The 15,585-nt window shown below is 38.5% G+C and overlaps 1 protein-coding gene across 24 annotated transcripts in view; it reads left to right on the forward strand.

The window, feature by feature from the left end:
- The window catches only part of ARPP21 (cAMP regulated phosphoprotein 21), a 165,194-nt gene that overhangs the window by 73,807 nt on the left and 75,802 nt on the right, over positions 1–15,585 (forward strand). For 6 of the 24 annotated variants that reach the window (XM_036869112.1, XM_036869111.1, XM_036869119.1 and 3 more), the window contains 3 exons: positions 4,290–4,327; positions 6,244–6,303; positions 10,433–10,665. In XM_036869112.1, the coding sequence (XP_036725007.1) occupies positions 4,290–4,327; positions 6,244–6,303; positions 10,433–10,665 (331 nt within the window). Of the gene's footprint in view, positions 1–4,289; positions 4,328–6,243; positions 6,304–10,432; positions 10,666–15,585 lie in introns of those variants that run through there. The other 18 variants (XM_036869130.1, XM_036869114.1, XM_036869122.1 and 15 more) reach the window with 8 other exon arrangements.

The raw sequence follows: 15,585 nt of genomic DNA on the forward strand, positions 1-15,585 counted from the left end.
ACACACTGCATTTCCTCACATCCTTCTTAAGGAGATTATTCGTAAGGGACCTGGGTTCCAGGCTAAAGATTGGAGGCAAGGGTTCCTGTTTAAAGCCTCTATGGCCACATGCTGTATTAACTTTTTTTAACAAGTAAAAGCAGACTTAAATGTGAGAAAGCTTAAATGCAAAGCTATTGTCATAGCCTTTTTATTCCATGAAATCTTTCCGCAGCCCTCTCTACAATGCTGTAGCTGCTTCTCCCTGTGGGAGTGGAGGCGCGAGCTCCTTTGATAGGCTCTCACGCCTGGTGGCCAGCACTTCTGGCTTTACTGATTCAGGTGGGAAACTGCCTGTTTCTGACACTGCTTTTCACTTGATCTCCTAGGGCAGTGGTTTTTCAGTCGGCATGCTGTACCCAGAGTGTACTCATAAAGGGCTTCAGAGATCAAATAAAATCCCTGATATTGCCTGAAAAACATTATGTTCATGAGCATATGTGCATTTTTCTAAGGATAAGATCTCTAGCGTTTATCATATTCTTATAAGTTTTCATGATGCTTAAATGAGCCACTAAGAGCCACTTTCCTAGAGGGAAAACAAAATGTCTTTCTCCCTAGTCTGATAGCTCTTGTAGAGACAATGCAGTCATACCACTGGTGTTCTCTGTTTTAGCTATTAATATCCCCAAATTTAGCAGCTTAAAAAACAAACAAACATAAATCTGCCTCTCTCACAGTTTCCATGGGTCAGGAATCTGGGAGTGGCTTAGCTGAGTGATTCTGACTCAAGGCCTTTCATGAGGTTACAGTCAAGCTGTCAGCTGGGGCTGTACTCATCTGAAGGCTTGGTGAAGTGGTTATCTGCTTCCAAATTCACTCGAGTATCACCAGGCCTTAGTTCTTTGCTGGCTGTAAGCTGGAGGTCTCAGTTCCCACATAGTGATGTGGGCTTCTCCATAGACTGACAGGTGTCTTCAGAATGGCAACTAGCTTCCCCCAGAGCAAGTGATCTGAGAGGGAAAGAAAGAATCCCAGTTGGAAGCCACGGTCATTTATAACCTGATCCTGGAAGTGACCTACCTTCCCTTCTGCTGTATTCTGTTGACACACAGACCAGCCCTGGTGCATGTGGGAGGTGCTACACAAGGCAGGGGTCACTGGGCGCCACCCTGTATTAACAGGATAACACAAACTCAAGGACATAACAGCAATATGAACTTTCTCGAACATATATAGTAACATAAAGACAGGACCCTTTAGGGAACCTTCACCTATGCAATTCCAGATTCCCAAATGATCATTACTGCTGCCCCAATTGTCTCGAGGTTCACAAGATAATAATTAAAGTATATTAACTCAATTGTAAAACAAATGCAAAGAATCCAGCATAAGGAAATTAAGTTACAGGCATCTAATCTTTTTTTTTAGCTGGTCTTTAATTTAGCATCTTCATAATTTAAAAACAGAGGTAATATAACCAGCTTCCTTTGCCAATTATTTTAAGTAGTGGAGTAGTTCAGACAGGTTCAAATATCGATATACTTAAGCAGGATTTTTTTTTCTACTTGAAGTTACAATAGAGATTTATAGAAAAATACTTCCTGGTATTTACGCTTGAGCAAAATCCAGATTTGTTTTAAAATTAGAAGGGTTCTTGAATATTTTACAAATGTATCTTGGTTTCTAAGGGTGTGTGTATGTGTGTGCGCGCGTGCTTTTGTACATAGGTGCACAATCAATATATGCAGATTACTTCGGGGTTTTCTAGAAAAAGTTTTTCAAATATAGTTTGAGAATTTTGGTATCTTGAAATAAGACCAATTTATCTATTATTTGAGAACTAAAATGTTGTTATTTAGAGCACACAACAATTTAGTTCTCAAATAATAAATAAATGTACTTTTGTAGTCAGAAATACTTGAAATATAGCTCTTGTTTCCTTTGGCAAGAATTTCAACTTGTTTTATGATTAATCCTATGCAATGTTCCTTTTAGGAAGGTTAAGTTGATAAAGCAATATATTTGAGAGAGACCTGTTTTGCCTGTAGGGTGATTTCTGAAGGGTATTTATGTATAGATAGGGATTCAGGGAGGACCTCATCTTTAGTCTCCTTTGCATGTGGTGGGATTCTTCAGGGAGAGCTGATGATGAGGGTGTGGGGCACCACCTGGCTTGGGGGTGGCACGTGGAAGAGAATTCTGTAAGCCATCGGCAAAAACGTTTTTCTCCTTTAAAAAGAAAAGCCCTTTATTTACATCTGAGAATGCATATACCTGACAGCTCTGAATGCTGGGCTTAATTACTGTGACAGTTTTATCTTTCTCTGCTATTAAAATTTGTAAGTTATTAATGCTACTTTATACACACACACACACACACACACACACACACACACGTTTTCATCAGTTACTGAATCATAGCCCATAACTCTCTCTTGTATTATTTATGAAAATGTGGTAGATGGATGATGACATGATTTTTTAGGACCTTTCCTCAAAAATCAGGCAGATGCTCTGGGGGTAGGTTTTGGGGGACATCATCTTTGACTTGCAAGCGACTTATTTTTTAATTCAAAGAGTTTTGGGCTGCTTCACTTTCCCCCAAATGCTATTAGATTAATGAGTCTGAAGAGGTCAGCATGTCTTTGATCAACTCCTTCAAAGAAGTAATTGAGTCTCAGTTATTCAGTACCAGCCAGAACATCCTAAACGTAATTGACCTCTTTTCAACCTCAACAGATGAGAAATAACAAAGTATTAAATTCATCGTGGATATCTGACACAATCTCACTTTTTTCACATACCAGGACTTGGCTCAAACTTGACTCAAAGCAGTAGGGAAACCAAACTAAAGGAAATAAAGACAATGGGATATTTAGCTTACTTTAAAGAGATCCTCATAGGAATAATGTCAAGGGCATATTATCTGTATTTGTTTCCTTTTATAAAATTAAATGTCAAATTTTTTTAAAAAGATATTTTTCTGAAAAGCTTTTTTCTTAATTGGCTGTTTTTGTCTTTTGTTTAATAAAATTTTTGCACACTTGATCTTCAGGATGCATGTTAAATGCACAGAGGTTAAAACAGAAATGGTTCTAGAGATGCCCCCATTAAAATGCTCAGACCACTGAGAAAAACATTTATGCCCAATCTAGCCCTTTGGCTTAGTGGAAGGAAATGATTTCTCCAGTAAAATGTAGAAAGAAACCAATATCCTGCTGGCATCTCTGAGCGGTGGTTACATTAGCAGCATTTTTAATTCAAAAATTCGATATTGAAAGGTCATTATTATTTCTTTAGTTTTATTTTATCTTAAAATCGACCTATTAAGTCTCTATTTATCCCTTTAGCCAGGTGACTTATTCATCATTTAGAAAATCCACACGTATAATATGGTGTCTATATTTACATTTACAAACTTAGTACTTTGAACATGGTTTTATATTAGTTCCTAAACACAGTCGTATTTTAGGCCTGTTGCACCATATTTTGTTTAGACTTCTCTTTCTCTGTTTGTTAAAATTTAATTTGATCTACCTTTCCCGAGCACGTAATGATAATGGAATTTTATCTTCCCTAAGTTGTGTATTAAACCCAAGATAGCAGAGAAATGCGTGCTAGGGAATGCAAGCTAAGAAGAAAGTCACTGGGTTTTTTCTGTGAAAAACTAAGATATATTAGATGGAGCTTGATATTCTTTCCCAATTAACTTCATTTTGTTCTCACTTGTTTTCTGAGCACCCCGCTGCCCCCGCCAACTCCCCGCCAAGATTGTTTGATAGCATCTCTTCAGTTTGAGAGTCTTGCAGGTCATCTGTTTATGTTGTGAGAGTTTATCATTGCCAGGTCATAATTTCAGGATTGTGGCTTTACAGCTCTCCCATCCTCAGGTGGATCGTGCCAAGTTTGCACGCTCTGCCTTGATCTGAACTTGTCCTTTTGGCTCCTGATGGCGGCTACATCTCGGCAGCCCTAGAGGAAACCACTAGCTCAGGACCTGATGCTCACAGGTTTCTCCAGCAGTTTCATTCACAACATCTCTCTTCTGACCTTGGCGCTACACGGGCTAAATCTATTTGAAACCTGGAGACACCGTGATGGAAAAGAACTGCATGAGAATGGTTTACACTTCTAACTCTAACCGTTTTTTTTTCCTTTTTTTTATTTCCATTTTTTCTGAAAATGGTACATATTTTTCTTAATTCTTTTCCTCTTGGAGGGGAAAAGTAGTTTGAAAAGCAGGCAAGGATTTGGGCTCCCTCAGCATATCCAGAACATCTGATACAATGCTTTTTTTTATTTTTCAGTCAGTTTGCTCCCAGGAAAGCCTTTTTGTGGAAAACAGGTAAAATGAAATTTGCTTTTTCATGTCTTTAGAGGAACAAAGTCTGTCATGTGTCTTGTTTTTCACAGATATACATATGCCATATATAAGTGTGTGCTTGAATATATGTATAAATAAATACATATATCTATGTGTACACACGTATATATGCACACATATATGTTATTTAGCATGTCTAAAAGCTATTTAACTTGGGGGAAAAATTCCCTCCGTTACTTCCAAACATAAGTTTCAACAATTTCCTTATTTAAAGTCTCAACTTCTGGTCCTTCCAAAGGTGTAATCCTGTTACCTTCCCCAGGCATTAAAAAGTATAAATGTTGAGACAGGAACTTGCAGTTTCATTGGCTTATTGAATAGGCTGCTAAAAGTACTTGTGTATTTGGTGTTATTGGCCACTTCCTGTGCCCTATCGTTATATGTAGCTACACAGATGATAATTTGAATAGTATTGTTTTATGTTTCTCATTCTAAATAATCTGTCAGTCTTCATAAAAGGCTGAACTTGGAATACTTATCTAAACCGATCTAGATTTATCAGTGTACCTGGCTGGCTATCAGTAGAGAAGGTGGTGGTTATGACATGAATGTGTTAAAAACATTTATATAAAGTCTTGAGTATAAGAGCAGAAGTTCTCAAATTTAGCATGTACCTTTTAAAAATAGTTCTAAACCGATATAGATATTAAAATGCTCCATTGATTTAATTGCACGTTTTCAAGGGGAATTAAGGAATTCCTCATTAACTGTACTGATCACATTAAAATGCATCACAATGGGCAACTTGGATTGGAAATATGGTAGCCATTAAAAGAGTGGTGGTTAATTTCATTTCAGGTGTTGGCTTAATGGGTATCCCTATAAAATCGATTAAAATGGAGGCTATTTGATTAAATTCCAGTACTTAGAAAAAAGTTAAACCGGGCATTCAAGAGGATTGGTTTAAAAAATACCCTCATTCATAGTAGCAGTTAGAAAACTTCAAGTAACTACCCTCAACTGAATAACCTCTTGTAGAAGAAGGGATGAAAGTAGTGAACAGGTCTTTACAAGGCATCCAAAAGCATCCTCAAAAACCCATACAGTTTTCAACAAGTATTCCTTTTTTACAGTAAATTAAGAATCCGTGAGCTTTAACATCGTAGGGATGTTAAAGCAATCCAAAATTCTATATCCAAAATTGAATTTGGATGTTGGATGCAACATTTGGATGTTGAAGCAATCCAAAATTCTGTATCCTTACCCAAAGAATGAAGTGAGCATTTAGAATTCAGTTTAGTAGGACACGTCATTCCCTAGTCTTCTAGCCAATCATTTTCCCTACTTCCTCCCTAATCTTAGTCATTTACTTGTGTTTTGTATGAAAAGACTGCTAGTGCACTTGTGTCCCTAATATTCAAATTGGATTATATTCATCAATACAATAATTGGTCACAAATATGCATTGCGTACGTGAAGAAGTATTGATGGCCCCCAAAAGCAAAATTCTGAATAGATCCCTACAAAAATAAATATATTTCTTTGATACCTGCCTTTGGAAGGCATATTTCACTATGCCCAAAAAATAAAGAATAACTAATATTACCCAAAGAAAAAAATCACAACCGAGATATTTAATTAATTAAATGTCTATTATATCTATATCCATTTCTTTGATTCTCCCCTCCTCTTCCATTCCATCTGTTTCTTCTTCCCTTCCTTCTCCCTTATCTAGCATCTGTGCTTTATCTTAGGGTAGGGAAAAATCAGGCTGCCATTAATTTATTAGGGCAAAATTCTACATCTTGAAAATAAACCGTAGCATATAGGGTTGATTTGCAAGACAGGTGTGCCATAGTTGAGTACACATCCATTTAACATAGGGCATTTAGTACCCTTAGATTTTATATCATAAAAATCATGTTTTTCATTTCCAGTAGGCTCTTGGAAGACAGTAACATATGCAGTGAGACCTATAAGAAAAGACAGCTCTTTCGGTTGGTATGGTTTACTTTCTTAAAACTGTGTTTTCAGATGATGTGGTGGAATCAATGTTAAATATAAGTGTATTAGTGTAAAATATCTCTGTTCATGAAATAAAATATGTTAGGTTATCTCTTTGTAAAGCTTGTTACTGAGCTAGTGTTGAAGCCATATGGGGTCCTGTGAGATACAGGACTGGGAAACCAAATGTTCTGTCTACAGTCCTTTAGGGTTCTTCCTCTGATTTTCTGGGTTTTTTTCCTCCAGGACTAACTTTGACAGCAGACTGATTTCACATTCCCAAATCAACTTTGGTGAATTACACTGAGTTAAAATTTCTCTTATAGCTTGCAATTGTGTATACGTTCCCAACACTGGAAAACAAATCAATGATAACTCTATTTGAGTAGTTGATTTTTAGCTACTACTATCCATCATAATATTTCAAACAATATTTTTTCAAGCACAGATTTTATTTCTAAAGAAAGATATGGGATTGTTTCCAATTATAATGAACTACTTAAATCAAGATCTATGTGGGATAAGGAGAATAGATTTTATATATATATAAAATATATATAATATGTATAAAGTTTTATACTAGGCTAGAAAGTACCATGAAAGCAGAGGTACTATACCTGCTCGCTCATTACTTTATTTTTGTTAATTAAAAAAATTTTTTATCTCATTACTTTATTAAATGTGTCTCTACCATCCATTATAGGGCAATGGATACACAGTGCTATATATATTTTATATGTATATATATATTCAATACCTAATACATATATTTACCTAATGTATATATTTTAATATGCTAGGGCTTTTATGAATATTAGGATTCATCTCTGTTGTAGGAAAGGCAAAACAAACAAACCAACAGAACTTCTTGACCACTGAGAAAAAAGGAAATACCCAGAAGTAAATGAATTCTGTGCTTAGAACATATCTTTTTACTGTAGATCTGAACTTATGACCTCATCCTTAGAAAAGTTACAGCAATTTCTTTTCTTTTTACACTTTGGCAGAAACAAACAAAAAAACCAGGATCTATTTTTTTAACTTCCTTTACTTTTCTAGGTTGAACTATATATCTAATACCTTCCTCTTGTATCATTAGACAATGTATTTTCACACTTGCATTTTTTCCCTTGAAAGCCCAGAGGAGGACTAGAATTTATCTGTGCTCATGCAGTCACACTCCATGACCTGGTTTGTTTAGACCAGTATAGATAAAATGTGGGTTCTTGACCCCTAGAGGCATTTAGTTTTACACAGCCCCAAATCTGGTCCCTAGCCAGAGCTACCGTCTACTGAAGTCAACCATCCCAAATACGGATGCTATAAACCACCAAGATCACCAAGCACAGAAACTCAGGAATATGACTTAGCACAAAGCCATCCACACACTGATAAAAGCAGTTCAAATGTACATCATACCTAACTTGGTTAAAAAAAAAAAAAAAAATAGTGTCCCGTTCAGACATGAAGGACAATAAAAGTTATCAGTTATGTTAATCAGCACAGAAGCAGAACTTAGAGTATGTGCTTTATGACTACTCTGGGGTCAAATTCTAGTTATGTACAAGAGGGCCAACGCCTCTTGATGGCCAGATATTCATTATCATTGTCTTCCTGGTTTCCAATAGAAGAAGACTAGGACTGGGCTTGTTAGGAAGTATAGGAAGGCACTTGTGGATATGATACCTATGATTCCACACCCAAATACATATGAAATTCAGTTCTGGACCTTACCTTGCCACTGTTAAGGTGAATGATTGATAGAGCAGTAAAAGATATGATTCCAGTGTATCAGTATCTAGAGATCATAAATTAAATGCATTATTTTTAATCTCATTAATGCTAACTCTCTAAAGCAACAACTTAAATTCCATTTTTTTATAAAATGCACAGATCTTGACTTGAGATGAGGATTTGAGCCAGTGGAGTAGAGGTAGAAGAAGTTAAGGAAATCTTAGGTTGCCTTATTGGCTATGGGATGTGACATGAGCCTAGAGGAACTACCCAGTGTTTTAGAAACACACTAAAATGCACTTAGGAATAGTGGTGGACACCTCCTTTGCAGAGAAAGGCTTAGCCACTCTGGCATTTAGAGGAAGTCTAAATTCCTCCCATGGAGGTGCAGAGTTGATAATTGAAGCAGACTTTAGTGATGATCACCTCCATATGGAGAATTGCCTTCTGATGCATCCTGTATGCTGAGGACCACTCCACATCTTTTCCTATAATAAATATTCTGCATTACCTACAAGGGAGATTATTGTCACACCCTTGGTACATTCGTGGTTGCTAAATAATGATTTAGTCAGGCTTTGTCAAGGGTGGGTCAAATTAATCAGAATTATATGAGAAAAGAATGAAGCTGAATTTGGAGATTTAAAGGGAAACAATCAGGAATAGAGCACCTTGAAAGGGCTGGTTTTTCTCCACCCAGTCTCCTCTGGGCTGTTTGAATTTCACAGGTGTTTAAGAACTAAAGTCACCTGGCCCTTGGTGAGTGTCTGATACTTCCTACTCACAAACTAGTCTTTTTTTTAAATAGTCCTTGTTTCTAAAACCAGCCATCCCCGAGGTACGGAACACAGAGAGAATGTTTGTAAGAAAACATTGAGAGAGGACAGCAAGGCGCTGAGTACTTTTTGTTTTGTGAGTTTTCTGTTGAATTTCCTCCCCTCACTGTACAAAGTCTTTATCACAGACTAGCTGTTTCATTTTTATTATCTCCTGGATCCATTGACCTTCTTAAGTTTTCACAAAACGAAAGAAAACGTATAGTAAGTAAAGTTGAAGCAAAACCTATAATTTTCTGTATACCTTCTGTACAATTTGGTGGGTGAGTGTTTCAATCAGATATGTATACTTCTAGCATCTCAACAGTCCATGATTGTCTTTAGAAGAATATTAATAAAACTGCTATTCACCACTGTGATCAAGATTTCTATCACCTTGCACAGTGATATGAAATTAAGGGTTATATCTATTGCCCATGGTTTTTGTCCCCTTTGCTTATTCATAATCCATGAGAATCTTAGAATATTTTGATGATCCATGACTTCCAAACTGCAGAAAAGCCTTTGAAAAAGAGTAACCAAGTCACTCTTTAAGCAATTGGAAACCAATGAAAATGCAAATTTCATCAACTTTCTCTATAAAATACATGCAGTTTTGCACACTGCTTAGAAATACTCTGGAGTCTTCAAAAATGACTTTTGGCTATTGGATCTCTTCCAATAAGTTCAATCTTTTTCTATTTGAATTTTGAATAAATGTGTCATTTCATCTATGGAGCTATTTTGTTATTCCCATTGATCTCCTTGGAAAGTTTCGTGTCAGTGTAGTGTTTGCACTGTTGTCATTATCACGAATTTTTCTATGTGAAAGGTATTAAAGGGCTCTTTCCTCTGCCCATGAAGGTTAAACTCACTGGGCAAAATTCTCACCAAATGTTAACAGAGGAATTCCTGTGATTTCTGTGCTGTCTGCCAAAGCCTTAATGAATTCAGATATATATATATATATATATATATATATATATATATATATATATATATATATATATATATATATATATATATATATATATATATATATATATATATATATATATATATCATAAAGTTAGCAACTAAATCAGTAAATGGCTTCTTTGAAACTGTGTATTTTACCATGGTCCAGTTACTTAATGCTAAAGGGAAAGACGAAACTCTTCTTCGGTGGGAGTTGCTTTTAGGATCATTTAACATCATAGTTGCTTTCAAACACTGATTCATTATTGATTTGGGTCAGGAGAATTTACCTTCCTCTCTCCTCTCCACAAGAGAAGTTACCAATTATATCTTATATCCTATTTTTCTTGTTGTTTCCCCTTCACTGGCAGAGGGACCATGTGACATTTCTAGGTTTGGTTTTTCTGTTTGTAGCATGAGTGTTTGTGTGATGTGTTACCTGTCTGTACATCAACAAGGTGTCTGTGCGCTGTTTGTGAGGCGACACGTGTCATGGAAAGGGTTGACAAGAAGGGTCTTGTGTAGACGATTCTTACAAGAAGGGTCCCGCTCTGTGTCCGTTCCGCTCTCGGAATCTGATGCTGTCCCGTGCATCTTTCTGATGGCCACGCTCCAGGGGCAACAGAGACAGCTGGGGGAGAACATCTGGAAGTCGGCAGAGCAGCTCGGAGAATGAACTCAAGTGGTCCGACCACCAAAGAGCCTGGAGCAGCACAGATTCTGACAGCTCCAACCGCAATCTCAAGCCTGCCATGACCAAGACGGCGAGTTTTGGGGGCATCACGGTGCTGACCAGGGGTGACAGCACATCCAGTAGCAGGAGTACCGGGAAGCTGTCCAAAGCAGGTAGTTAGTACTGAATGGGTTTATGTCCCGTGATAGTTTCCTCTGATTCCACCCAAGCTGTGCAGTGAGCGCTCTCCCTGACTTCCCTGAACTAAAGATAACGATGTGAATGATATTAATCACTGGGATAGCAAAAAAGTCAGAAGGTGCAATTGAAATAACAGTACTGCCTCTTGCGAGCTGTGTGCCTGGGTCCAATTGTTAACCTCTCTAATCTTCAATTTCCTTATCTATAAAATGTGGGTGGTAATAGACTGTTACTGTAACTCCCCTCAGTAGACTATTGTAAGTTTAAATTTGACCATTTATATAAAATCAGTTACCAAGGCACCTGCACAAGGTAGCTATTTAACCAAGGTTAGCTATTTTTAAAAATTCAATATTGTGATTTATTCCTTAAAGATAAGGAATAGGATAAGGAAAGAGAACCTCAGAAATTTTCAAGTTTCCAAGTAGCTAGGTGCATGCATCTTCTTTTTTCCCGTTTTTTTCTTGTAAGTGAATAGTGATCTTTTGACATAGGTAGTTGAAGTTTGCATTCATACTGGTGCGTTCATAGCCTGCATGTGCAGTGAGTGGGGGAGTCCAGGGCCCCAAGGGGGAATGCTGAATGGGCAACGCCAAGCGGAGGTTAAACACGGGCAGTCCTCCACTGTGAATACTTTCCCAACCAAGCTTCTCACTAACGCTGGGGAGCCTCTTTGTGAAACCTTGGCTCATTATGCTAATGGTTTAACATAATTATGTTGTTGACAAGTGCTTCCTAAGAAATTATCTTGTGTTTTCCTACATAGGCAGAAAATTAATAGCATTTAGTCTCAGCCACTACTTTATGTATATATCCTGCTTCTTGGAAAGATTCAGGTGGGCTCGCACTGCCTTCTGTCATTTTTTTTTTTTTTTTAATTATTATTTATTTATTTGGCTGTGTTGGGTCTTCGTTTCCGCGCGAGGGCTTTCTCTAGCTGCGGCAAGCGGAGGCCACTCTTCATCGCGGTGCGCGGGCCTCTCACTATCGCGGCCTCTCCTGTTGCGGAGCACAGGCTCCAGACGCGCAGGCTCAGTAGTTGTGGCTCATGGGCCTAGTTGCTCCGCGGCATGTGGGATCTTCCCAGACCGGGGCTCGAACCCGTGTCCCCTGCATTAGCAGGCAGATTCTCAACCACTGCGCCACCAGGGAAGCCCCTTCTGTCATTTTTATTCACCAATTGGTGAATTCTTGATTTCTTCCCCTAATTAATTGCTCTTATATCCCACTATTGCAGCAACTGAAGTCAAGAAAATCTACTGTGGTACACTTGAGTTCCTGTAAACTAAGAAAGGTTACAGAGTTTTAAATCTCCTTCAAACGCAGAAACCAAGTACCTTAAATGGTGCACTTAAAAATTCCAGCACACCCAAAGAGCTCTTAAGATTTTTAAATTAATCGTCCTTCTCCACACACCAACCACCAATCATCTCCAAAGCAAAGCTCTTTGGAAACATTTAAAACACTTCAAGAATGCTAAAATGCCATGTTCTTTGAAGAATGATTAGAAATTGTAAGTGCTTCAGACATTTTTTTTTTTTTTTCTTTTCATCTAAGTGTCTCCATTTGAAAGCCTGTCAAGGTACAGGAATGGCAAGAAAAAAAAATTAAAGGGGATCAAGATAGGATGTCAAAACAAACTTACAATCTCCCAAGGTGGTTTTATGAAGCAAAGCTGTCAATTTTGCTGTCATGGAGCTTCAGAACCACACAAGTTTCTGATTTTTTACTTTATTGTTCACAGTGGAATGGCAAACTTTTTTTGACCTTTTAGAAACTGTCTGGAGTTGTGACGTTTAAGTTATTCTTCTCCTCCTCTAATTACATAGGTTCTAGCTACAAATAGTTAATAATGAGACTCTTTCCAGGTGGGAAACATGTTTTGCTACATTTGGGGCAAAGCATATTAACTGAAGTCAGAATGCACAAGCACATCCTCTTGAGATCTGGGCTGTATTTCCCTTATTGTACCCCCTGCACTGAGCACAGCAGTGGTCACCTATCAGGGGTCCAGTGCAGGCCTGTGGAGACAGCTGATTTCATCACATCCTCATTGGGAAGAGGACTTGAATGGCGCTTGCACCGCGACCCCAGCTGTTTCTTGGTAGTGGCGATGGGGTTGAGAGATAAGTGTGTGTGATATCTATTTCTTTCCACACTGGCCACGCCATGTTGGTTTTTTTGTTTGGTTGGTTGGGTTTTTTAATCTAATTTTTATTTTATATTGGGGTATAGTTGATTTACAATGTTGTGTTAGTTTCAGGTGTACAGCAAAGTGGCTCACTTATACATGTAACTGAATTCTTTTTCAGATTCTTTTCCCATATAGGTTATTACAGAGTGTTGAGTAGAGTTCCCTGTGCTATACAGTAGGTCCTTATTGATTATCGATTTTATATATATTAGTGTGTATCTGTTAATCCCAACCTCCTGATTTATCCCTCTCCACCCTTCCCTCTTTGGGAACCGTAAGTTTGTTTTCGAAGTCTGTGAGTCTGTTTCTGTTTTGTAAGTAAGTTCACTTGTATTGTTTTTATAGACTCCACATATAAGTGATATCATATGGTATTTGTCTTTCTCTTTCTGACTTACTTCACTTAGTATGATCATCTCTAGGTCCATCCATGTTGCTGCAGATGGCATTATTTCAATCTTTTTATGGCTGAGTCATATTCCATTGTATATGTGTACCACATCGTCTTTATCCATTCATCTGTCGATGGACATTTAGGTCGCTTCCATGTCTTGGCTATTGTAAATAGTGCTGCCATGAACATGGGGTTGAGAAATAAGTGTGTGATATCTGTTTCTTTCCACACTGGCCACACCATGTTGTTTTACTACCATCCTTCCCTCTTGATGTCCAGAGCAGGGCTTCTCGACTTTAGCTGCATCAGACTCACAAGAAGAATTTGTTCAAGCACAGATGGCTTCTCTACAAACCAAGCTTGAGAAACAACTGCTCTGGAGAAGTAAGATAGCCTTCCGTTTTGTTTTCACCATTTTACATGGCCCGGCATCTTGTTTTCTGGAGACAAGGGTATCTTTGTTGTTGTTACCTTCCTGGTCTATGCCCTGGGGTATTTCTGGAGACAGTGCAAGATGCCTCATCTTTCCATCACTTCCTCTTCTCCGTGTTTATTTTCATCACTACACTAATGCATCCTGGATATTCTTTTTCCCTCGTAATCTCAGAAGCTTTAGGTTATTCTACTGAACTCTGACACTTGGATCTGGAAACATTTTCTCAAACTCAGGAGAAAAAAAATACGCATGGTTCAGGGTCCCTGTAAAAGAAAAATTGCATCTGATGAGTTAAAGAGGCAGGGAAGACTTTACCCATAACTAATTCAATAGAGGTCAAGACTGTTGCAGTAGGGGAGAGAAACTAAACTCAACCCTGCTGAAACAAAGGCAGGAGAGTCTGGAAATGAGCTAGAAGGCCTTAAATAGGAGATTGGTCAATTTGATTAGAACGCCTGTGTTTGCTAATTGGTGCTGAGACTTGCAGAGAAAGGCACCGTTTTTCTTGAGGACTTCACTTCAAAGGGATGGCTCCCAAGTCCTTAAGAAAGAAGACCTTCCCGGGTTGTAAAACTGATAAAAGGCTGGGAGAAGATTTGCATCTTAAGGGAGCAGAGATGCGCTAAGAAAAGGGAGGTAAAGGGCCTGTAATCAGGAAGAAACCTGTCTAAAGTGTAGTTAAGCCGAGGGGAACTTCAAGGGCATCATGCTCGCCTCTACGCATCATTTAGTCTGGTGGCTTATATTTTACGAAAGAAGACATTGAGGTCTAAAGAAGATGTCACTTCCTGAAGGAAATACAACTAGTTCTGGCAGAACTGGAACCAAAACTCGGGGTGCTCCCTCCCTGGGGCGTGAATGCTCATTCCCTCCTCCAAGGGAATCTGCCCCTGCCCTTTCCTTTCTGCCCCATCCCTTTCCTGGATTTCCATTTTGCTTTGCCTTATGATCTCTTTTCCAGTCTCTTCCCATTTTTCCCTTTTCCTGTGTCCCTCTTGAGGGTTCACCTGAGGCTTTCACCCAGCCACCCTGGTGTCTTCGGTCTACACCTCCCATCAGCTGCCCCTCAGGGTCCAGCTTGCAATTTCTGAGCATCCCATTGTGAGTAGCATTGAATTTCTGTGCAGTATCTCCTAGAACTTGGCATAGGCCTGGTCAGGGCCCTGGTCCTACCTGGTTCTTGCTGGAATGACTTCAGGGTAAACACATGACCTGCAGGCTTCAAGCTTGGTCCCTGAAGTTGCGTTGCCTGGGTTTGAACTCAGACTCCTCCACGTGCTAACTGCACTTGGGGAATCTACTTAACGTCTCTGAGGATCGGCTCTCATCTGCAAAATGAGGTTGCTATGAAAAGTAGATTAGATAATTCATATAGCGTGATTAACACTGTGTCACATAGACATACTGTTTAAATATTTGCCGTTGCTATCACTAAGTCCCTAAAAAAAGGAAGCACAAACCACTCTCAGCACCCAAAGTAGTAAAGTTCTCAAATATTAATTTTTTTTTTAAATCTGTGAACACTTCTAATCCTGTGCCTTTTATCACCATTGGTAGCAGCGATTTTTGATCAAGAATTTCAGTAATGCTGGCTACATGTCAAATACTGCTTTACCTGATTCTAGGTGATGGATGTTTAGAAGCTGGTCAGAGCTGGTTATACGCCAGCCAGGGTGCAGGGTGATTGCTGAGCCATCCCTCCAGGGAGGTCTGACTGCCTCCATCTTTGCAAGTGTTGAGAGTTTAAGCCAAATTTACTTTTCCTTCTTCCCTTCTTTTAACCTGTGGGATCAAATCATTTCCATTATCTTTACCTTGTCTCCTCATTATTCCTGTTGAAGCTGCTGCTTTTTCTCAGCCAGTAGAAGGAA

Source organism: Balaenoptera musculus, chromosome 11, assembly GCF_009873245.2.
Source record: "Balaenoptera musculus isolate JJ_BM4_2016_0621 chromosome 11, mBalMus1.pri.v3, whole genome shotgun sequence".
Classification (NCBI taxonomy): domain Eukaryota; kingdom Metazoa; phylum Chordata; class Mammalia; order Artiodactyla; family Balaenopteridae; genus Balaenoptera; species Balaenoptera musculus.